General features: G+C 43.3%; 1 protein-coding gene across 3 annotated transcripts in view; it reads right to left on the bottom strand.

The window, feature by feature from the left end:
• Nucleotides 1–1,864: 1,864 nt before the first annotated feature.
• Fancd2 overlaps nt 1,865–24,310 on the bottom strand; it is a 728,399-nt gene continuing 705,953 nt past the window's right edge. For all 3 annotated transcript variants that reach the window (XM_068387949.1, XM_068387938.1, XM_068387943.1), the window contains one exon: nt 1,865–2,275. In XM_068387949.1, the coding sequence (XP_068244050.1) occupies nt 2,126–2,275 (150 nt within the window). In that variant the 3' untranslated portion in view covers nt 1,865–2,125. The remainder of the gene's footprint in view (nt 2,276–24,310) is intronic.

The following is a 24,310-nucleotide window of genomic DNA, read 5'->3' as shown; positions in this document are numbered from 1 at the left end:
GCGGCGCAATGCACGCTTACGAAACGGGAGAGGAGAGATACCTTGCGAGCGGCTCTCCTTTTCTTTCTCGTTTTCGTTTTCTTGCCAATTGACCCCTTCGAAGTGTTATCTCTGTTCGGGGTGCAGATTGCCATGTGGCGTGTCAAGAATAAGTCCTCTGATATTTCGCGATAGCCCTGGTTCTTTTATTAGGGCTAGTCACTCCAGGAGTTAGAATTCTGGGTACCTTAAGGTAAATTCTCTGGGAATATCGCCGTAGTTATAATATACCCAAGGAAGCTACCCTATAGGAACTTCCATCAGGACGACATGGCCATCTCACCCAAAAATAGATTTTTCGCTTCGCTCAAAATCTGTTTTATAACTTCGTCCTCTGCATCATGTTTGGTGAAGCATCATAAATTTAAATTCAGATTTCCTTTTGTTTACCACTACTTTAATGGTAATCTATGCACCAATGCTAGGAGAAGGACTTTTCTTCAACTGAGGTACTAGCACCTACATTAACACTGCTAGGGAAAATTCAAATGTGCTAATGACTAATCCTACACCAGGCTAAATCAGATGCCATTCAAACACATTCATAGACTTATTTTCATGGAAAAGAGAGGCTTTTGTAATGGAAGGACCTAAAGTAATTTAAAAGAGATTTTAAGGAGGCTTTCGACTATACAGTAATGCTCTTTGTACCAACACTATTTGTATTCTAGAACCACTACGTAAAACTTGGGCAGGTTACACAATAATCACTATCTTTGCCTGAAGGTGCGATAGTCTTCTCAGATTGTACGAGCATTAAATATTAAGTAAAATGTTTAAGAACTTCACAACTACTAACTCCAAAATCTTGGTAAAGCTTGATTGGCATTAGCATCTTCATCCCAATTATAATCCAATTGCTTAGATTTCTATAAATTTTCCTTTGAATTAAAAGTTACTTTCCTTTTACATTTGGAATAGGCTATATTAGGTTAGAGTGAGTGGTCAACCACAAGAGAATGGTACATCTTGCATAGACCTCGACATGGGATACGAAGCAAATAAAGATCATTATCAATTGACAATAAATTCCTTGAACAATGAACATGGAATGCATATCAAATCCTCAAGGAGGAATCCCCTATCAATCTGTGGCTAAATAACCTATTAAATCAAAATAAAAACTCTAGATTCACAAGCAGCATGACATGATCACTCGTAACCACAACGACAAGACAAACGAACCCAAGGTAATAGTATACCCAAGTGCATTTAATGTCATAAATGTATGATCAAAACTCCACAAGAAAGCAATACCATTACAGTGGAAAGAAATAGGAAATTCTTAGATTTTTAGGGCCTTGTAACCATCAGGGGTGTTTCATAGAAATAATATGAGAGTGCTCTACAGTAAAATACAGTGTAAACAATGTAAAATTCAGTCCTTAATATCATGGCACAGTAAAGGAAAGCAAAAGTAAATTATAAAACCAAATTAAAAGGAAAGATTGATGCACACAGAAAAGAATACTGTACCATAATAGTTTTATCGATATAATAAACCCAATTACAAAAAACTCACAAATAGCTTCCTTTATTGTTCATAATTAAATTTCCCTTGAAGATATAAGTTTGTATGAACCAACCACTATGTACATGAATGGAAAAAGCTGGACAAACTTTTTATGATTATACTAAAATGGTCTTGAAGACATTGACTGAACAGTTCTAGTAGATTGTGATGGTTTAAACTCATTCACGTAATACTGACTTCAATTCAAAATGAACAAGATTTCAGTTTCAAGATCCTCTTCTTTTTATTAGCACAGATTTATCCATATTCTGTAAAATATACTGAATTTCATATTACTAGAACAAGGCAAAAGAAAGATTAATTTGTTTTGTCATATTTGTAATTATTATGCTTTATGCATATTTATATCTATAAAAGGAAAAGAAATTAAACAGGAAAGTTTAGGCAATACAAAATTTAAACTAACAAATATACAAAATTTTAAACCTTTTTATTTAAACAAAATAGTACTGTACTGTTAAACAGCTCAGTAGTAAAGCAAAAGTAAAATTGGACTAAAAATTAACTAAAAAAAAAAACCTTAGTCTGTTTTGATACTTTTAAATGTCCTCCTTAAAAGCTAACACTGGTATGAAGACTATTAGTTTCTTCTTTAGATTCTTGCTTGGGATCTTCATCTTCGTCATTCAGGTCTACATCAGACTGCTGATCTTCATCTTCAACTTCTTGCTCATCTTCATCATCAGATTCTTCTCTCATAGACTGCAAAATACAATGAAAATTGTCATTTTGCTAAATTGCATTTGTTGAAAAAAAAAAAAAACACTATAATTAGAGGAGGCCTTTTTTATTCTTTATCCCCTATCCCAGTTTCCTTCCAGTTTTTGCTCTTTCCTATGAAATACAAAATATTAATAATAAAATTTTGCATTTCTATACCATCTTGATGTTCATATTGCTTCTCCAAAAGCTTGGTTTAATCTACCTTCACCAATTGCTTCTCCAAAAGCTTGGTTTAATCTACCTTCTCCAAAAGCTTCACTAATAAAATTTCAAAATTTTCTGACTTTTCCCTTCAATAAGCATTGACTTAATAAAGAAATTAGTATTCTAGTAGTAAGGGGTATGTAACACACCATCTTTGTTTTTTCAGTTTTAAAGTCAAAATTATTCCTATCCTCGTGACAACACAAGGCAGTGGGGAGGAGGGCGGGCATGTACTGTATATGAACATCAGATGAGTATAGAAAAAACATTTTATTCATAAATTTTTCTATCTAAGGACCTCCCATGATGTTCATATCGCTGACTCCAAACACTACTGGAGGTAGGACACTAGTGAAGGAACAAAAAAGGATAAACTTAATTAAAAGCAATATACCATGATTATGATTGACTAACCTGGTCTAGATTACTACAGTATTAGCAAACCATTTCCAAATAAGGTTTGAAATACAGAATCCAGATTATTTTCTAAAGTTATTTTAAAAACTGTACTGTAGTTAGACTAAATTATATTTCTTGACTTGAATGATATTTTGAGTGCAACAAAGCAATTATGAAAGTAAAAACTCACCTACTTGTGTTTAAGGCAGTTAAAATCAACTGAAGAAAGATTAATTAGATCACAGTCCTGTAGCTACTATGGGGATTAGAGCTCAGAAATCTTGATAAACCAGGATTCTTTAAAATAATGTTTAGCAAAAACCAACTTGATACTCCACTGAGTTGCCACAAACACTTTCCAGACAGGTTCTAGGAAATTTACGGAGTGTGATTCGCGACCTTTGTTTTGGATTTTGGAAATTCAGATAATTGCATTACTGGTTAGAACAATATTTCATGTACAGTACAGTACAACTGAATGGCTCTTACTGGATGCTTCATCCATTTTCATTAAAGGTATATGAAAAAATCCAGTCAAAATCTTGGTCTTAAAATCATTTCTGGGCTCGAGCTATGTCATCCTGATGGAAGTTCCTCATTGACGGCTTCTACTTGGGATATTTCTGCGAGTGATATACCAGAGAAATTTTACCTTAGAGGTATCAACAGAGTTCTGACCTCTGGAGCAAATATCCCAAGATATCGTGTATAAATCAGGGACAGGTTAATAACAAGACAGGCTATCCTTCCCTGAATAGTTAACCTTGTCTCGACAGATAAGAGGGTAGAGGGAAGGACATAGGCAAGTGAGCCGTTACAACTCCTGATGTCAATGAGCTGCAACTAACACCTTCCCTGTTGAACCATTCCCCTTTGCAGTGCCATCTTTGCCGTTCGCTTGAAGAGTTTCTGCTAGTTTTCTTAGCTTTTTGAGTGTTTTTTGATCTTGGATGCTTCCACTTCTTCCTCATCGACTAAGTTGAGTATCCACCCTTTCATTGTTGTAGAATTTTGCCTCTCCACCCAGTTTTCTTTTAATATGTTGCATGCTTTTATTGTTCCGAAGCCGGCAGGCTTTCAGGGCCATTTATCATATGTTATTTTATTATTCTAAAGTGTGGTATGTATATGGTATCCCCATCCTTCCTTGGTGTTTCTTTTGTGTTTTTTATCACCATTGGCTTAGGCTAGCCTACCCTAGCCAGCGGCCATACCTGGTAATTGTTCACTAGTGCACCACTCCCTTCTTTCACCAAACCTTATGGGTTGGGTGACGCCTTCTATCCTCCCACGCTGTCGATTCGTCACAGCGGGGAGCTACGGTCTTGAAGGTCCTTTTTGGAGTTGGATAGCGTTCTTAGTTACCCCAGGGTGACTGCTTTTCACTTTCCACTTAGCCTATATGTTTGCCGAGGCGGTACAGGTCTCGGGATCCTGTTCCCAGTGTCGACTTCTGTTTACCCATTAGAAGTGTGGTATGTATATGGTATCCCCATCCTTCCTTGGTGTTTCTTTTGTGTTTTTTATCAGCATTAGCTTAGGCTAGCCTACCCTAGCCAGCGGCCATACCTGGTAAATGTTCACTAGTGCACCACTCCCTTCTTTCACCAAACCTTATGGGTTGGGTGACATCTTCTATCCTCCCACGCTGTTGATTCGTCACAGCGGGGAGCTACGGTCTTGAAGGTCCTTTTTGGAGTTGGATAGCGTTCTTAATTACCCCAGGGTGACTGCTTTTCACTTTCCACTTAGCCTATATGTTTGCCGAGGCGGTACAGGTCTCAGGATCCTGTTCCCAGTGTCGACTTCTGTTTACCCATTAGAACATCCTACCCTAGTTCTGATGCTGACTAGTAGACCTCCTTGTGTCGTCTTAACCATCATTAGGCTTCTCTCTTAGTCATTGGTAGGCTATGCCTGGTTTTGAGGACTTGTCCTCTGTGCCCCCACTGGGACACCATTATTGTTCCATGTTGGGCCTTCCTGCCTCACCATTTTCTGAGTCTCCCATCACCACCCCTCCTTCCCCTTTCCTTGGGCCTGTTAGTGTGCCTACTTGTAGGCTATCTTTCCTGCCCTAGGTCCCTAGGTAGATGAGCTTTTCTCCTCCCCTGGTTGAAATCTCTCTGCCCCTTAGAGTCCATCCTTGGGTGTTCTCTGCCCCTTCCCCTTCCTAGTTAGGGCATTACCTGACTGTACCAGAACTGTGTTCCTCTTGTCTAGTGATCTCACCCTAGCTTTTGAGCTTTCCCTCACTCGCTAGGAGGCTAGGTTCGCCTACATAGTTCTACCATGGCCTAACCCTATCTAGGCACAGTGTTGGTACCCCTAGGGTCACTCCTCTGTCGCCTTGGCAGTGCTTGTCCTATGTCTGCAGCCTCTCTTCCTTTGCTACATCCCTCTTGCTATGGAGTCTTCACTCCTTTGCCTGGTTAGCATATTTAGGCAAAGGTGCCGCCTTATGTCTCTGCTTCCTGTCTTGTCAGCTTGAGATATCTCTCTAGCTATGGAGTCTCGACTTCCTTGCTGGGTTAGCCTATCTAGACAGAGGTGCCACCTCCTGTCTCTGCTTCCAGTCTTGTCAGCTCGAGTTCTTCTAGCACTGGCTGTGTGTTTGCTTCGGGTCATCCCACATGTAGGTTCGCCTACATAGTTCTACCATGGCCTAACCCTATCTAGGCACAGTGTTGGTACCCCTAGGGTCACTCCTCTGTCGCCTTGGCAGTGCTTGTACGTCTCTCATTATCTTATGGCCTGCACCCCCACTTTGTGTAAATTGATGATAATTATCAGGTTCCTAGTTAGGGCATTACCTGACTGTACCAGAACTATGTTCCTCTTGTCTAGTGATCTCACCCTAGCTTTTGAGCTTTCCCTCACTCGCTAGGAGGCTAGGTTCGCCTACATAGTTCTACCATGGCCTAACCCTATCTAGGCACAGTGTTGGTACCCCTAGGGTCACTCCTCTGTCGCCTTGGCAGTGCTTGTCCTATGTCTGCAGCCTCTCTTCCTTTGCTACATCCCTCTTGCTATGGAGTCTTCACTCCTTTGCCTGGTTAGCATATTTAGGCAAAGGTGCCGCCTTATGTCTCTGCTTCCTGTCTTGTCAGCTTGAGATATCTCTCTAGCTATGGAGTCTCGACTTCCTTGCTGGGTTAGCCTATCTAGACAGAGGTGCCACCTCCTGTCTCTGCTTCCAGTCTTGTCAGCTCGAGTTCTTCTAGCACTGGCTGTGTGTTTGCTTCGGGTCATCCCACATGTAGGTTCGCCTACATAGTTCTACCATGGCCTAACCCTATCTAGGCACAGTGTTGGTACCCCTAGGGTCACTCCTCTGTCGCCTTGGCAGTGCTTGTACGTCTCTCATTATCTTATGGCCTGCACCCCCACTTTGTGTAAATTGATGATAATTATCAGGTTCCTAGTTAGGGCATTACCTGACTGTACCAGAACTATGTTCCTCTTGTCTAGTGATCTCACCCTAGCTTTTGAGCTTTCCCTCACTCGCTAGGAGGCTAGGTTCGCCTACATAGTTCTACCATGGCCTAACCCTATCTAGGCACAGTGTTGGTACCCCTAGGGTCACTCCTCTGTCGCCTTGGCAGTGCTTGTCCTATGTCTGCAGCCTCTCTTCCTTTGCTACATCCCTCTTGCTATGGAGTCTTCACTCCTTTGCCTGGTTAGCATATTTAGGCAAAGGTGCCGCCTTATGTCTCTGCTTCCTGTCTTGTCAGCTTGAGATATCTCTCTAGCTATGGAGTCTCGACTTCCTTGCTGGGTTAGCCTATCTAGACAGAGGTGCCACCTCCTGTCTCTGCTTCCAGTCTTGTCAGCTCGAGTTCTTCTAGCACTGGCTGTGTGTTTGCTTCGGGTCACCCCTCTGCTGCCTCAGCTGCAGTCTTAGACTAGTCATCTGCTCTTTCCTATCCCACATTCTGAGGAACATTGTCCTCTGGAGTTGGTCAATTGGATCCTGCCTGGTTGTCAGGACTCCCTTTGAATTTTTAATTCTTAACGTCCTGGCCGTCTTGTACGTCTCTCATTATCTTATGGCCTGCACCCCCACTTTGTGTAAATTAATGATAATTATCAGGTTCTGGCTGGTTCTTTTATTATCTGCCTTTCTCTCCTGTACTTCCCCTGAGTGTGGGGGCCCTTCCCTTAGGATTGTCCACTCTCCCCGTTGATTTTATAATGCATCTGTCGCCTTGTATCAACATGCCTGGGGGTATTGACAGGTCATTCTTTTTTGGCTACTAGAAATAGTGGCCGGCTCCCAGCTGCTGCCGCCTCGGGGGCAGCTGTTGCTGGTCTAGGCAGTATGATGAGTGAACTTGCCTTCTTAAGCTGTTCTGATAGACCTACTCTGGAGGTTCTGGTGTTCCTATGATGTGATCCTTTCCTCCATAATCCTACCACACCGTCATTATGTTTTGCTTCATAAATCATTCCAGATTTTGAGCTGTTTGGCATGTATTCTATTATATTTTAGATTTAGCCATTCTTTGGCTAGGATTAGTTAAGATAGGATATAAAAAATTTTCTCCCCAATTTTAAGAAAATATATTTTAATGATGTCCTGTACTTATTTACTCTTCTTATCTTTACAGGTCGCTGATGACATGGAGTGTTCTACGGTCACCTGTACCAGGCAGGTAAGTTACCCTGTTGCCCCAAGACCTGCCGGAAACATGGAAGTTGTCATGTTTTCAAGGGATCCACTGCAATCTGGGATCTTACTGACTGCATGGTTTGCATGGATCTCCTTCAAATCGGCTTCTATGCCACTGACGTCTACTTGTTTGTCCGAGATCAAAATCGGAAGACGCTACGAAACTGGGTAAGAGGTTTCCATTAGAGTTCTCAACAAGGTGCCTCTTATCTTCCTTCTCTGGAACTGAAGGACCTCCTCTTTTCCAAGGCTGAGGTGTCCTAAGTTTCTGGTCACCAGTTACAGACGGTCCAACTCCCGCCAGTACCAGCAGGTCATGCAGAAGAAGAAGTCCAAGATTCTCTGCAAATCATGAGCCTGGACATGGACGATATGTCTACTACTTCTTCTGTTTCATCAGAGAAGGAGAGAATCCTGCTGACCACAGAAGCCTCAGAAGAATCATTAGATGTACATCAGGTGAGTGCAGCTCCCAATGCCTCTTAACTTTCTACCTAAGCCCCAGCTTCCTCATCAACCCTGATTCTAACATTAGACAAACTTTTGCTATCCAGTAATTTAGAACTACTGTAATGGCGTCCATGAAAGCTTTCATGGAAAACTTAACCACCAAATATGAACGTTCTCAAGTAGATCTAACAGCGAGGATAGAAGCGTTACAACAGGCAGCTACTTCTAAGGCTCCCTCAGCTTCGAGCCTACCAGAATGCACTCAAAAACCCTTGGCGCTATGCTGAGAATATGGCCTTGACCGTAGGGTTCCTTCATATTGGGGATGGTTTGGGTTCCAAGCCAGTTTCGAACTTGGAATTCTTTCCATCCATCGATAGCTATCCTTACTGTTACGTAAGGCTTAACTCGGAGTGTTCATTAGGGATGCTACGATCCCTAAGGAAACGATCATTCTGGATTATAGCAAGGCTCAGTCCCTTTTGGTTAGGAAATTAAAGACGGCTAAATTCATTAATACCAAACTTTCTGCCTTTGGAAAGAAATAGGCCACTTTTGTGGCCCCCAAAGATACTGTCTTCCCCTTTGCCTCTAAAAGCTTGGAGGCAATATTGAAACGGAATTTGACGTAAAAAATCTATTTTTGGGTGAGATAGCCATGTCGTCCTGATGGAAGATCCTTCCGGCAGCTTCCTACTGTATAATATTTCTGCGAGTGATATTACAAGAGAATTACCGTCAGGTATCACGAGGTTCTAACTCCCGGAACGACTATTCTAAGATATCGTGTATAATCAGGGACATATCCGTAGATAACCATAGATATCTGCACCCCTAACAGACTTAACCCAGTCTAGGAAACTAGGCAGAAGGATAGGTGAGGAGCCATTACATATCCTCTCCCCTCATGGTACTGTTTGTCACTGATGACGCCATTCCACATAGCAGCGTAACTACTGTGAAAAGAGGCATCCTACGAGGCATCGGGGAGGGACATCGTAACGGGTGGGCCATCAGGACGACATGGCTATCTCACCCAAAAATAGATTTTTCCTAAGTCAAAATCGTTTTTTTGGGCTCAGACCATGTCGTCCTGATGGAAGTGTACCAGAGAATTACCTATGACTCGATAGGAAGCCTCAAAGAGAGAGGTCCCAATACCAAAATGCACTTACAGGATTACTCCGTCAAGGCATAGGTATCACTCTCATCTATATATCCCAGAACAGTTCAGAGGCAGTATTGACAAGTATGACCGCCCTCCGCAATTGAAAAATCACCTGAATTTAGAGAAGGGAACCCTAAGGAACCCAAAACTGAAGGAGGCATTGTAGGTAAGGCATATGGAACTAATACCCGCCAGGAGAAATAAATCCAATTATGTTCAGGAAGGATTATAATAAGGAGGCACACTAAATTATTGCTGCTAAGGTAAATTATAAGCATAATAATCGGGCATAAAATAAAAGGCATGTAACAATTTACACTTTTATTCACAAGAATTAGTGCAAAGGTTAACGAGCAATCATCATTAACCACAAATGGAAAATTTATGTATACTGTAATCCCTCACCTATCGCGGTTAATGGGGACCTGAACTGACCGCGGTAGGTGAAAAACCGCAAAATAGGTTCCCTCCCTATTTTTGGAATACGTACATTTTTTGTATACGTGTACATGTATATATAATAACAATAAGTGTATATTAACCCTATAAATGCATATATTATTATTAGAACATTAAAGAATCATGTAAATAAATATTGATAATACAGTATAAATTATATACTGTACATAAAATAAAGTACTGTCCTGTATAAATACTGTAATATAAATACAGTATTTAATACATTACGTATACTGTACGTACATTTACATTTATACATAAATAATATAAATAGTGTGTAAGTGTACATGTACATACATATGTAGATATAAATAGTGTATGTGTATATACTGTAGATATGTTTTTAGAACTCTTCTATTCTTATAACAAGATACGTAACTCACCTCTAACAATGATGATGGTCTTGATAAATGATGATGATCTTGATAAATGACGATAAAACACCTGTGCAGTATGGTGGAGGTTAAGAAGATGAAGATGATTTCCTGCACAGGTTAATGAGAGCTTTACTGCTCCTCAGGTGACGCCTCATCGTCAGTTGATAGAGGTGGTGGATCGTTAACGACAGCTTCCAATAGAGCACTAGGAACATCATGATGGGAAGTTGTTGACGTTTTTTCATCCGAGCAAAGATGCTCTTGTACAACGCCATTACGTCAATACGGTTACTAAATTCGATGGCTCTGATACTATCATCGATTTCCTGCGCCCTTTGTTGCAGAGCTCTTGCAGGTTGTCCAAGGTAAGGCCACGTTTTTCTGTTTCGTCGTCGTCGCCGACATCGGCTCCCTATTCTTCTCACTCACTGATCTTGTCATTTCGACAAGGTCCTCGTCGGTTAAGGGCTCCGAGTGGCACTCAATCAGTGAGTTGACGTCATCCGTCGTCATGTCAGAGAAACCTTCGTTGGCTACTTACTGTGCCAGTCTCACAGCCTTATCTATGGCGGAGTGGTGAACTTCGCCTGGCGTAAAGCCCTCATAGTCATGAACGTCTGGCCACAATTTTCTCCAACTTGCATTCAATGTTTGCTGTTTTATCTCATTAAGAGCTTTCTGAATGTTGGCCAGGCACGTTGCAATGTTGTATTCCCGCCAATACCTCTTGAGGTTGAAGTCCTCGTCATTTTCATCGATGGAGGAGATGAGGCCCTCCATCGTGGACCTCGTGTAGAGGGCCTTGAAGGCCCGAATGACCCCCTGATCCATTGGTTGTAAGAGGGAAGTGGTGTTGGGGGGCAGGAACTCCACTTGGACCCCGTCATAATGCAGATCCGTTGCATGTCCGCCTGCACAGTCCATCAAGAGGAGGACCTTAAAAGGCAGCCCATTCTCCGTGAGGTACAGTTTCACCTGTGGGATAAAGCAGTTCACGAACCAGTCGAGTGTGAGGGCTTGAGTTATCCATACCTTTTTATTACTCGTCCAGTAGACGGGCAGCAAGGCTTTGTTTTTGTTTTTCAAAGCCCGAGGATTCATGGACTTGTAAATTAAGCCGAGCTTGGGCATGAAGCCCGCGGCATTCCCGCACATGAGGAGAGTGACGCGATCTTTATGGGCCTTGAACCCTGGCTTCTTTACTTCGTCCTTGTAAAGGAACGTCCGGGACGGCATCCTCTTCCAGTCTCGTCCATATTGAACTCCTGCTCTGGGAGATAGCCACCTTCTTTAATTTCGGGAACTTGTCCTCGCCGTAACGAAGAGCTGCTTCTTGGTCTGCCGAGGCAGCCTCCCCATCCAAAGGAACGCTGCGAAGGCCAAACCTCCTCTTGAATTTCTCGAACCAGCCCTTTCTGGCAACAAAACCACGTTTTTCTCGTGGGGCAGGATCATCATCACCTTCGTTAGATTTTCCTTCAGGAACTAGGCTATCATACAGGGTTTTGGCTTTCATTCGAATCATGTTGGTATCGAAACTAACCTTTTCCCAACAGTCCGATATCCACATTGATAATGCATTCTCCATTTGCCCAGTCATCTTATTATGAGTTACAACGTGCTTAGTGTCCTTGGAGAACGTTATTTAGGCCGTTTTAGTATTTTCATTTCATCTTTTTATGCAGCGAACCGTTGATTCATTCACTCCGTAAATGTGGGCAACAGACGCATATTCAATCATTTTACTTTCTCGTTCACCGAGCGAGATCACGAATAGAAGCCGTTTGATTGTCTATGTCCGAAGCAAATTGCAAAACTTTGTCTCAAGACCAAGAGATAGGCTTCGGTGGGGCCAACGACTGTAGGCTTGCACAAGCCTTCGGAATTTTGTTGAAGAGAATCGAGTTAAAGTCGACATCAAAGGTGTATAGTATAGGTCTAGTGAGGGCCGATTTATACAGCGAAATCGTGGAGGAAGCTAGACCTTGAGCGTGCAAATTAATCGGGAAACCTAAACAAAAATCCATAGTAATTGACCCTGGATTCTTGTCTTTGACTTCAGGGGAGGACAGCTCTTCAAAGGAGAAACTTCAGGATCAAACTTATCCCTAAAACAACTGAGGGCAAAGCTCGCCTACTTCATTCGCAGAGCGGATCCTGACAGTACGCCCGCAGGTCATGATCCGAGAAAAATTGCTTCATCACTGAACTTTTTTCAGCATATGGACTTTGAGCGTCTTCGCTCATATACTGGATGGAAGTCATCCAGAGTGTTCTACAAACACTAAGCAAAGCAAGTGCACGAACTGAAGCATTATGTGGTGGCGGCAGGTAGTGTATTAAAACCTGTCGTCTAGTGCTGCGATGAACAGTTAAGTGATTGGTACTATCAATTAGGGTGAAAAGGTGTTGACACTTTTAGTGCAATACCTTTTAAGTGGGTGTCACCATGGTGACACTAAGACTGTTCAAAATCTCAGGTGTGGAATTATACAGATAACACTTGTGCCGTGTGTACATAGTACACAGTGTTGATAGTATACAACAAAATTTTCAAGTTTCAGAGTGGCACTAATCATTTCTTCCCTTTCAGGGAGAAAAACCTTTTCTGTATACATTGTACGTATAGTAATTCCCTTAACATGTTACACTCGTTATTCCATTTGGTCATTTATTCAAAATAAATGTCTATTAGAGTGTAATTGCGTCTCATTTCGCCCTGCAATTAGCACCATAAATATGGCCAGAGTTCTCTTACTTATTTAACTAAGTAAACCTTGTATGCTTACAAACAATGGATATAGTTGATACTTAATTGTTCCGACAACAAATACAAACCGTGAGACTTTTGTATAGCTAGTTGATACTTATGTTTGTTCATACAATATATACAAACCTTGAGACCCTTTTCTACTGTCTAGTATGACTCTTCCCTGCAGGGGGGCAGGAAGCCCTAACATTGTTCTATGATTATTGGTAGTGACGTATAACGGTAACGTCATATGTCTCAATGGTCCGGATGACCATAGAAAAAAATTGTCCCAAGGTTAAGGCACTTATGAAAATCCACAGATACAGTACTTTCAAGTAATTCTCTGGTACACTAACATCAAGATGACACGGCTTGAGCCCAAAAAACAGATTTTGAAGCGAAGCGAAAAATCTATTTTTGGGCGAGATGGTCATGTCGTCCTGATGGATCCCCTCTCCTTTTTCCGTATAAGAAAAAGGCTTAGGCAAGATCCCTCCCGAAACTACTAAATCTCTAGCACCATGCTCAATGCTACAAGGAATGAGTGCCATCTTGGAGCCATGTAGTAGTATGGGAGGAAGGGTAACCTTGATAACGGCTCCCCTTCAGTTTAGCCACTTTCCCCCTCGAAGCGAAAACGCTATTCGGGGTGAAGATTGCTATGTGTCCTATCAAGATATACGTCACAATTTTATGCGATATCCTCAAGAGAAATTTTAAGGATATTCGCGGCAGGAGTTAGAATTCTGGAGACATAAAGGTCAATTCTCTGGGAATATCATTGTAGCCAAATATCCCTTAGAAAGCTACCAATAGGAGCCTTCCATCAGGACGACATGGCCATCTCACCCAAAAATAGATTTTTGGCTTCGCTTCAAAATCCGTTTAGTTTCACTTAGATGTTGGATATGCTTCAACACTGTGCACAAATGTTCACATGGCACTGGGGTGATATTGGTTAGATTCTGCACCTGTATAGAACAGTCCATTAATCACCATAGTGATTTTCACAAGAAGGTATTACACTCGAGGGTGTTAACACCTATTCACCCGATACACTGTTTAGTCCCAAAACAGTCCACTGTTCATCGCAGCACAAGACGACAGGTTTTATGAGACTACCTGCCGCCACCACAAAGTGTTTTATCTCGTGCGCTGCTTCGCATAATGTTTATAGAAGACTGGATGATTTCCACCCTGTATATGAGCGGAGCCTATCAAAGTCCATTTGTTGAAAGAAGTTCAACGAAGAAGCAACTTTTCTTGGATTGTGACCTGCGGGTGTACTGTCAGGATCCGCTCTGCGAATAAAGTAGGCGAGTTTCGCCCTCAGTTGTTTTAGGGATAAATTTGATCCTGAGGTTTTGCCTCGGAAGAGCTGTCCCTCCTTTAAGTCTGAAGGTCTTCGAAGATAGACCTTCAGACACTCTACTGGGCATAGGGAGACATCTTTCTTCAGAGGGCAGATTCTCCAAGGACCCCATCTTTTGGTGGGCAGCTCGTTTTTGGCGAGAAAGGTAGGATCAAGGAAAAGATTCAGTTCTCCCATTTCTGTGAACTGAATATGGCCTTCATTCCTGGAAAAGGCCACTATTTCACTAACTCTAGCCCCTGAGGCTATAGCAAACAGAAATATAACTTTGTCAGATCCTTTAGGGTGCAATCCTCATTGTTCATATTCGAAGCGTAGTGCAAGCCTTTGTCATGACCACGATATGGGCTTTGGAGGGGTTGCTGGTTTGAGTGTAGCGCATGCTTTTGCTATCTTATTTTAGATTTCACCTGAAAGGTCCAGCTGAAAGGCGTAAAGAAGAGGTCTAGTCAAAACCGACTTACACGCAGTTATTGTGGTGGAAGCCAGGCCTTTTTCGAGTAGGTGGATGAAGAAGGAGAGACAGAAATCTATTGATATTTCTGTCTGTTTCCTTGCTTTCACAAAGGAAAACCACTTCTTCCAAGACGATTCATATTGTCTCCTAGTTGAACTTGACTTGTATTCTTCGATGAAGTCTATCTTGTCTTTTGAGATCCCAAACCTTTTCTTGGCTGCTAGGGCGAGAAATCATGAGATGTAGGTTGTTGGTTCTCAAGGATGAAGCGTAGACAGTCGACTTCTGAACCAGTAGGCATAATACTAGGTTTGGCAGAGGAAACTGCTTCAGTTTCAATTCTAGAACTAAAGGGAACCAATTGCTTCTGGGCCATTTGGGGTCCACTACTGCCGCTGTTCCTCTGAAGGATCTTAGCTTGTTGAGAACTTTCAGCAGGAGATTGGTTGGTGGGAACAAATAGATTCGATTCCATCTGTCGCTTCTGCTTGAGGGGTTACATAATGAGGTAGTTTATTGTTGTCGCTCGTTGCGAAGAGGGCGATCTGCAGTTCTGGGACTTTTTCCGAGATGAAGGAGAATGAGTCAGCGTCTAGAAACCATTCTGACTCTATCGGCTTTCGCCTGGATAGAGCATCCGCCGTCACATTGCGGAACCCTTGCAGGTGAACAGCTGATAAATGCCATCTTCTCTTCCTTACCCGTTAGAAGATGGCTAACATCACGTGATTGATGTGAGGCAATCTCGAGCCTTGTCGGTTTAGACATCTTACTATCACCTCGTTGTCTAAGACCAGTCTGATATGGACTGATCTGCGAAGGGATAGTTTCTTCAACGTTAGGAAGACTGCCATAGCCTCCAAAATGTTGATGTGAAAGGTTTTGAACTGGTGCGACCAATACCCCTGCACTTTGCTTTGTTGGGAATGGCCTCCCCATCCTTCCATGGAGGCATCTGTGTTTATTACCACTAATGGTTGAGGTGGTTGTAAGGGAATTGTTCGTGCTAGGCTCTTGGCTGTTGACCACGGCCTTAGTAGCGTGCGCAATTGGGTCGGTGTCAACCTTTGTTGATCTCTTCGAGCGTTTGATGCGTATCTTTTCCAGACTCCTGACGCATCCTTTAACTGTGCTTTTAGCACTGGGTTTGTCACTGCTGCGAACTGGAGAGAAGCCAATGCTCTTTTCTGTTGGCGTCTTGAAATCCTCTTGTGTTTCAATAGTCTCTTGACAGATACCGCTATCTCTCTCCTCTTCTTCAGTGGAATGGAGAGACGGTGTGACTTAAGTTCCAATAGATTCCTAACCATTGAAACTTCTGAGCTGGAGAAAGGCGAGACTTCTTGCGGTTGATTTTGAAGCCTAGGTGGTCCAGGAACTAGATCACCTCTCCGGCTGCTTGTAGACAAGTCGTCTTGGATACTGCCCACACCAGCCAATCGTCTATTGAGACTGTGTACGCCCCCTTTGGTAAAAGGGTCCATATTTGGCTACAGTGATATTCCCAGAGAATTGAACTTTAGATCTCCAGAATTCTAGCTCCTGGCGCGAATATCCTTAAAATTTCTCTTAAGGATATCGCATAATATCAGAGGACGTATATCTTGATACGACACATGGCAATCTTCACCCCGAATAGCGTTTTTGTTTCGAGGAGGAAGAGTGGCAAAACAGAAGGAGAGCCGTTATCCAAGTTACCCTTCCTCCCGTACTACTACGAGTATCCAAGATGGCGCTCATTCCTTGTAGCATTGAGCATTGTGCTACAGATATAGTAGTTTCGGGAGGGATCTTGCCTGAGCCTTTTCAATGGAAAAGGAGGGCGGGTCCATCAGGACGACATGGCTATCTCACCCAAAGATAGATTTTTCGCTTCGCTTCAAAATCCGTTTTTTGGGCTCAAGCCATGTCGTCCTGATGGTAGTGTACCAGAGAATTACTAGAAAGTACTGTATCTGTGGATTTTCCTAAGTGCCCTAACCTTGGGACAATTTTTCTATGGTCATCCGGACCATTAAGACATATGACGTTACCGTTATACGTCATTACCACTAATCATGGACAATGTTAGGGCTTCCTGCCTCCCCTGCAGGGAAGAGTCATACTAGACAGGAGAAAAGGGGTCTCTAGGTTTGCATATATTGTATGAACAAAACTTAGTATCAACAAGCTATACAAAAGTCTCACGGTTTGTATATGTTGTCGGAACAATAAGTATCAACTATATTCAATGTTTGTAAGTATACAATATGACGTTTACTTAGGTAAAAAATCAAGAGAACTCTGGCCACTTTTAACGAGCTAATTGTGGGGCGAAATGAGACGCAATTACAAATGAGACGCAATTACACTTTGATAGATGTTTATTTACGATAAATGAGGAAAAATAGAATAACAAGTGCAATACATATTACAGGAATCATACATACAGTTTTAAACAGAAAAATTTTCCACCTGAAAGGGAAGAAATGATTGGTGCCACTATGAAATTTGAAAATTTGATAAAATTTTCCAATATAATTTTCTGTAAATGATGTATATTATCAACACTGTGTACAAGTACACACGGCACAAGTGTTATCTGTATAATTCCACACCTGAGATTTTGAACAGTCTTTAGTGTCACCATGGTGACACTCACTTAAAAAGGTATTGCACTGGAAGGTGTCTAATACCTTTTCACCCTACTTGATAGTCCCAATCAAGTCACTGTTCATCGCAGTACAGTGATCATCGCAGTACAGTGATACCTCTACATACGATCTTAATTCGTTCCAGAAACTGCTTCGTATGTTAAAACGATTGTATGTTGGACCAAATACTCCCATAAGAATACATGGTAATTGATTTAATTCGTTCCTCAGCCTAAAAACCCATAATAAATCCTTAACAAATGGCTACACATTATTACACATGACATTAATACAATAACTGTATAATAAATACATATTACAAACCAAAAAAAGAATAATAATAATGAAATAATAAATAAAAAACGGGTTGTAATGTAACACTTTATCTTAGCGACAGGCCAGCGCAGGTGTAGGGACTTCTACGCAGAAGGAGACGGAAGATCAGCGATGAGGTAGGGACGGTGACTTTGTACGATAACTTACACTACTACGTGAACTTTAGCTTATTTTTTTTTTCATTTTTATAATTTTATATTTTTTTTTTACATTTTTTCTTTTCTTATTTTTAATTTACATCACTTTCACTCGATTCGGTCTTCCTTTTCTTTGCTTCACTTTCTTTCTTTTCATCATGATCACTATACCATTTTAAAGATTTTTTAAAGAAACTATCGAGTGAAAGTTGCTTACTACGGCATTTGAGGATTTTTCTAAAATGCGTTAAGCAAACATCATCGAACTGCGCAACAACACGGCAAACCTGAAGTTTCTGTGGGTGATGCTTGCCGATGAAATCAACGTGTTGATGATATGCCAACATCTGTTTTATTTCCGCTGTACCTAAGATTTCGCCTACCTCCTCGATCTCCTCTGACTCACTCAACTGCGCTTGGAACTCATCATGCTGCATGGCTTGCAGCTCCTCGAGTTCCTCGGTGGTGAGCTCTTTGTGATGCTCATCGACGAGTTCGGTGATGTCATCTTCATCCACCTTCAGACCCATGGACTTGCCAAGGGATACAATCTCTTCGACGTCTTCCTCGGCGGCAATCACAGGTTCATTCTCGGGGCCAAAACCTTCGAAATCTCTGGGAGTAACAGCATCAGGCCAGAGCTTCTTCCAAGCAGAATTCAGGGTCTGACGAGTTACTCCCTCCCAAGCCTGATCAATGATTTTTAAGCAGTGCACGATATTTAAGTGGCTCCTCCAAAATTCACGCAAAGTTAAGTTGGTGCTTTGCGTGACATTAAAGCACTGCTTAAATAAGTGCTTGGTGAACAGCTTCTTAAAATTAGAGATGACTTGCTGGTCCATGGGCTGGAGGATAGGGGTGGTATTCGGTGGAAGATACAACACCTTGATGAATTTGTATTCGTCGATGATATCATCTTCGAGTCCGGGGGGGTGAGCTGGTGCATTGTCCAAACAAAGCAAGCACTTCAAAGGCAAATTCCTCTCCTGAAGATACTTCTTGACAGCAGGGCCGAAAACTACGTTTACCCATTCCACAAAGATATGCCTAGTAACCCAAGCCTTAGAATTAGAACGCCATAGAACATATAGCAGGTCTTTGTTAATTCTATGTGCTTTAAATGCCCTAGGGTTTTTGGAATGGTAAACTAACAAAGGCTTAATTTTGCAGTCCCCGCTGGCATTGGCACAAAGCGCAAGAGTCAACCGATCCTTCATTGGCTTATGTCCAGGCATTTTCTTCTCTTCGGCTAGGCATCTTTTTCCAAAACAGACCGGTTTCATCGCAGTTGAACACCTGCTGCTCCACGTAACCTTCCTCCACCACGATGCTTTCGAACTTTTTAACAAAGTCTTTAGCAGCCTTGGTGTCCGAACTTGAAGCTTCTCCATGACGAACAACTGAATGAATCCCGGTCCGTTTCCTAAATTTCTCGAACCAACCTCGAGACGCCTTGAGCTCCTCCGTCGTAGGATCGGCTGAACTCTCCCCTGTGTCACCCCGAGAGCGCGCCGCCTTCAAGTCAATGTAGATAGCGCTGGCCGTCTCACAAATGATCGTCTCCGTGATCGTATCGCCAACAATCTCCTTGTCTTTGATCCATATTAACAAAAGTCGTTCCATCTCTTCAAGGGTAGGGCTACGACGTTTGGAAATAATAGTGATCCCCTTCGAAGGTTTCACTGCTTTAATGGCTGACTTCTGTTTTATGATCGTCGAGATCGTAGAAATATTCCGGCCATATTGTTTAGCCAGATCGCTAACACGTACACCTTGCTCATGCTTTTCTATTATTTCCTGCTTTAATTCTAATGAAAGCATAGACTTCCTCTTTTTCTCACCACTTCTACCACTTCCTGAACCGAAACTAAGCTTTTTAGGACCCATAATCACGGAACACAGAAAACAACACGTGAAAAGGCAAGATAAAAAACTGTTAAAACTGAGCGAATAGAGGACAACCACACGATGCGCAAGCGATGAGAGGACTGATCAAGGTGACGCTCGATTGGCGTCCCTCCGATGTGCTGCCGTCTAGCGGCGTCAACAACAAACTACGCTGGACGCTTTCGAGAAAATTCCACGGGTAAGCGTATTGTTTACTTCGTATGTTGAGACAGAAATTTGGTCGAATTTTACTTTGTATGTTGGAAAATTCGTATGTTAGGACAATCGTATGTAGAGGTTCCACTGTACTAGACGACAGGCTTTAATACACTTCAGTTCATGCACTTGCTTCGCATAATGTCTGTAGTACACTCTGGATGACTTCCATCCAGTATATGAGCAAAGATGCTCAAAGTCCATATACTGAAAAAAGTTCAGTGATGAAGCAATTTTCCTTGGATCATGACCTGCGGGTGTACTGTCAGGATCCGCTCTGCGAATGAAGAAGGTAAGCTTCACCCTCAGTTGTTTTAGGGATAAGTTTAATCCTGAAGTTTCTCCTTTAAAGAGCTGTCCTCCCCTGAAGTCTGAAGTTCTTCGAAGATAGACCTTTAGACATTCTACTGGACACAGAGACATCTTCCTTCAGAGGGAAGATTCTCCAGGGAACCCATCTCTTAGTGGGTACTGTAGCTTGTTTTTGGTGAGAAAGGTTGGATCAGGAAAAAGATTCAGTTCTCCCACTTCTGTGAACTGAATATGGCCCTCATTTTTGGATAGGGCCACTATTTCACTAACTCTAGCCCCTGAGGCTATAGCGAACAGGAAAATAACTTTTTGAGTTAGATCCTTATGAGAACAATCTTCATTGTTCACGGTTGAAGCATAATGTAGGACCTTGTCCAAGGACCATGAAATGGGCTTTGGAGGATTTGCAGGCCTAAGTCTAGCACATGCCTTTGGGATCTTGTTAAAGATTTCGTTCGCCAGGTCCACTTGGAAGGCGTATAGAATAGGTCTACTCAGGGCCGACTTACATGTAGTTATCGTGTTGGCTGCCAGACCTTGTTCATGAAGGTGGATAAAGGACAGACAAAAGTCTATTGAAATTTCTTTTGGTCCCTTTGCTTTAACGAAAGCAACCCACTTTTTCCAAGACGATTCATATTGTCTTCTGGTTGACTTGGACTTGTAATCTTATAAGAAGTCTATACTGCCTTTTAAGATCCCAAATCTTTTCTTAACTGCTAAGACCAGAAAATCATGAGATGAAGGTTTTATGTTCTCTGTGATGAAGCGAAGACAGTCGACTTCTGAACCCGTTGAGATAGTGCTGGGTTCGGTAGAGGGACTAGCCTCAGCTTCAGTTCCATTATCAGAGGGAACCAGTTGCTCTTGGGCCACTTCGGAGTCACTAGAGCTGCTGTTCCTCGGAAGGATCCCAGCCTGTTGAGGACCATCAGCAGGAGATTGGTCAGAGGGAACAGATAAATCCGGGTCCATTGTTCCAATCGAGGGACATGGCGTCCGTCGCCTCCGCTAGAGGGTCCTCGTATGGGGCTACATATCGAGGTAGTGTCTTCTTGTCGCTCGTTGCGAAGAGGTCGATCTGCAGTTCTGGGACTTGTTGTAAGATGGAGGAGAATGAGTCTGCGTCTAGGGACCATTCTGACTATCGGCTTGAGCCTGGATAGAGCGTCCGCCGTCAAATTGCAGAACCCTTGAAGGTGAACTGCTGAGAAGTGTCATCTCTTCTTTTCCGCCAGATGGAAGATGGCCAATATCACATGGTTGATATGGGGCGATCTCGAGCCTTGTCGGTTCAGACATCTCATTATCACTTTGCTGTCCAAGATCAGCCTCATGTGGGCTGATCTGCGTGGGGAGAGTTTTTTCAACGTCAAGAGGACTGCCATGGCCTCCAAAATGTTGATGTGAAAGGTCTTGAACAGAGAAGATCAAGTAACTAGGACTTTCCTTTGATGGGAGTGACCTCTCCATCCTTCCGTCGAGGCATCCGTGTGGATGGTTATCGATGGTGGAGGTGGTTGTAAGGGTACAGTCCTCTTTTAGGTTCTTGGCCTTCGACCATGGCTTGAGAAATGATCGTAGTAAGGTCAGTATCGGTCTTTTTAGATTTCTTTGAGCGTTTGATGCGTATCTTCTCCAGACTCCTGACGCATCTTTCAGCTGTGCTCTTAGCACTGGGACTGTCACTGCTGCAAACTGGAGAGAGCCCAGTACTCTTTCCTGTTGGCGTCTTGAGATCCTGTCAGATTTCAGTAGTCTCTTGACAGACCCCGCAATCTCTCTCCTCTTCCCTGGGGGAATGGAGAGGCAGTGTGACTTCAAGTTCCAATGGATTCCCAGCCATTGAAACTCCTGAGCTGAGAGAGAGTCGAGACTTCTTAAAGTTAATCTTGAATCCCAGATGTTCCAGGAACTGGATCACTTTCTTGGATGCTTGCAGGCAAACCGTCCTGGATGCTGCCCACACCAGCCAGTCGTCCAGGTACGCTGCTACCTGAACACCTTCTAGGCGTAGTTGTTGAACAACTGCGTCTGCAAGTTTTGTGAAGATCCTTGGGGCTATGTTTAGTCCGAAGGGCATGGCTCTGAAGACGTACTTTTTCTTTTGTAGCTTGAATCCTAGTTATGCCAGTAAGCATCTGTCAGGTATATTGAGACTGTACGCCCCTTTTGGTAACAGGGTCCTTATGTGCGGAAGGGTTAACAACCTGAACTTGCTGTTCTCGATGAACTTGTTGAGTGGCGACAAGTCCAGAATGACTCTTGAGTTTGTCCGAGTCCTTCTAGGGAACACAAAACAGCCTTCCCAGGAATTTGATGGACTTTGCCCTCCTTATTACCCGTTTGCTCTATAGTTCTAGGGTATATTCTTCCAATGGGGGGTGGAGTGTTGGAAGAATTGAGGAAATGATGTTGGAGGCTTGCTCCAGCTCCATCCAAGTCCATTCTTGATTAGGCTGTGGGCCCAAGGATCGAAGGTCCAACAATCCTGAAATTGTTCGAGCGTCCCTCCTACCTGAAGCATCTCATTGCTTTGGTTGTCCGGAGGATTTACCTCCCTGACCGTGTCCTCCCTTACCTCGTGAGGCGTGTCTTGAGGAGCCCCATCTGGAGCCTCTTCCTTTAGGATGAAAGGTAGTGGTTTGCCTCTCGAACCCGGGGTTGAATGCTGGTGACGGGGCAACCAGCTGTTGAGGCACCACCTGGAATGTGGTTGGGCAACCACTTGGGGCACCGCGGTCACGGTGACTGTGGGATGTTGTTGGGCAGGCTGAGGGGGTAGTCTGGGTTTCTTGGTCTTCCTCTTAGGTTGGGGACCCGCATCCAAGGAAGATTTACACTTAGATGAAATGCCCCACTTCTGGAGAAGGTTCCTATTCTCCGTGGCAACTCGATCAACTACCTCCTTGACCACTTCATTGGAGAAGAGGTCTTTACCCCACATATTGGAAGCTATCAGCTTCTTGGGTTCGTGTTTCACTGTTGCTGCAGCAAACACGAACACTTTACATGCTCTCCTGGCCTTCATAAAGGTGTACAGGTCCTTTACTAAGGTGGCCATGTGTATTTTGGCCATGACCATGTTCATTTCTGGGGTGCTTTTTAGGCCTGCACACATCTCCATGCAGTTATGTAGGGATAGGGATGCCGCCAGTCTCTCCTTCGTCTCTTGCTCCCCACACAAGAGAAAGTCTGACAGTTTCGGGAGATTCTTGCTGAACTGTCGTCCCGCGATATCTGCATCCAACTTCCCTACTGAGAAGGTTAGGTGGACTTCTTTCCATTCCTTATCCCCCATGGGCAGAGCTAACGACAGAGGTCTACACTCCTCCAGTGTAGGACATGGTTTGCCTGCCTACACTGCCTTGGCAACAGCTTGAAAAGCTTTTGATGTAAAGGGGAAGGCTATTGAAGCAGGAGCAAGAAAGGTAGGATGCTTCTTGCCCAGGGCGGACACTTTAAGAGTTCGTGTAGCCCACCTTCTTCAGGTTGCTCGACAAGAGAGCCTGTGCCTTGTCGTGGTCGAATACCATGACCGCCTTGGGTTGTCTCCTCTTTCAACGCTGGCTCCTGCTTCAGTCAGATGAAGCAGTCTGGGTAAGCATTAAAGCTTGGCCAGAACTGGATGTAATTTAAGGGGACGGCTCCCATCTTCTCCAGTATGTAGAGTTTGCCGTTGGTGATTGGCATAAACTCTACAAGCCTCCAAGGATTGGTTTCGGAGCAGGATGGGAGGTCTTGGACTCTGGGTCGTTTGTATGACCCTTGGGAGGCGGTGAGTCGAGCTTCACGGAGCTCTCTCTCAAGTTTCGCTTCCCTAGCTTCGCCTTGCTTGTGAATGCTCTCCATTAGGGCCGTCAGATGGGCCAGTGCCTGGCTCATGTCGCCTGATGGAGGGGCAGAAGAGGAGGATGTTGAGGGTAACGGCACTGGTGCCGGTACAGATGGAAGGGACTCCGACTCGACATCATCATCATCTTCCGGAGGTAGAGTAGACTCTTCGGGATCATCCTTCAGTAGATTCTTTTCCGCGTCCGTGGACACTTCAGACATCCTTTCCTCCTGGTGGATGTCCATGCCTTGCAACGCCTCATTGACATCCATTTCGATGGCAATCTGGACGCAGGGAGGTCCGGGTCGTGCTTGGGGTACGATAGCTTCGCTACCCGGTTTCGGGAAC

Source organism: Palaemon carinicauda, chromosome 1 (genome assembly GCF_036898095.1).
Source record: "Palaemon carinicauda isolate YSFRI2023 chromosome 1, ASM3689809v2, whole genome shotgun sequence".
Lineage (NCBI taxonomy): Eukaryota > Metazoa > Arthropoda > Malacostraca > Decapoda > Palaemonidae > Palaemon > Palaemon carinicauda.
This window is presented reverse-complemented; position numbering and strand designations above follow the sequence as displayed.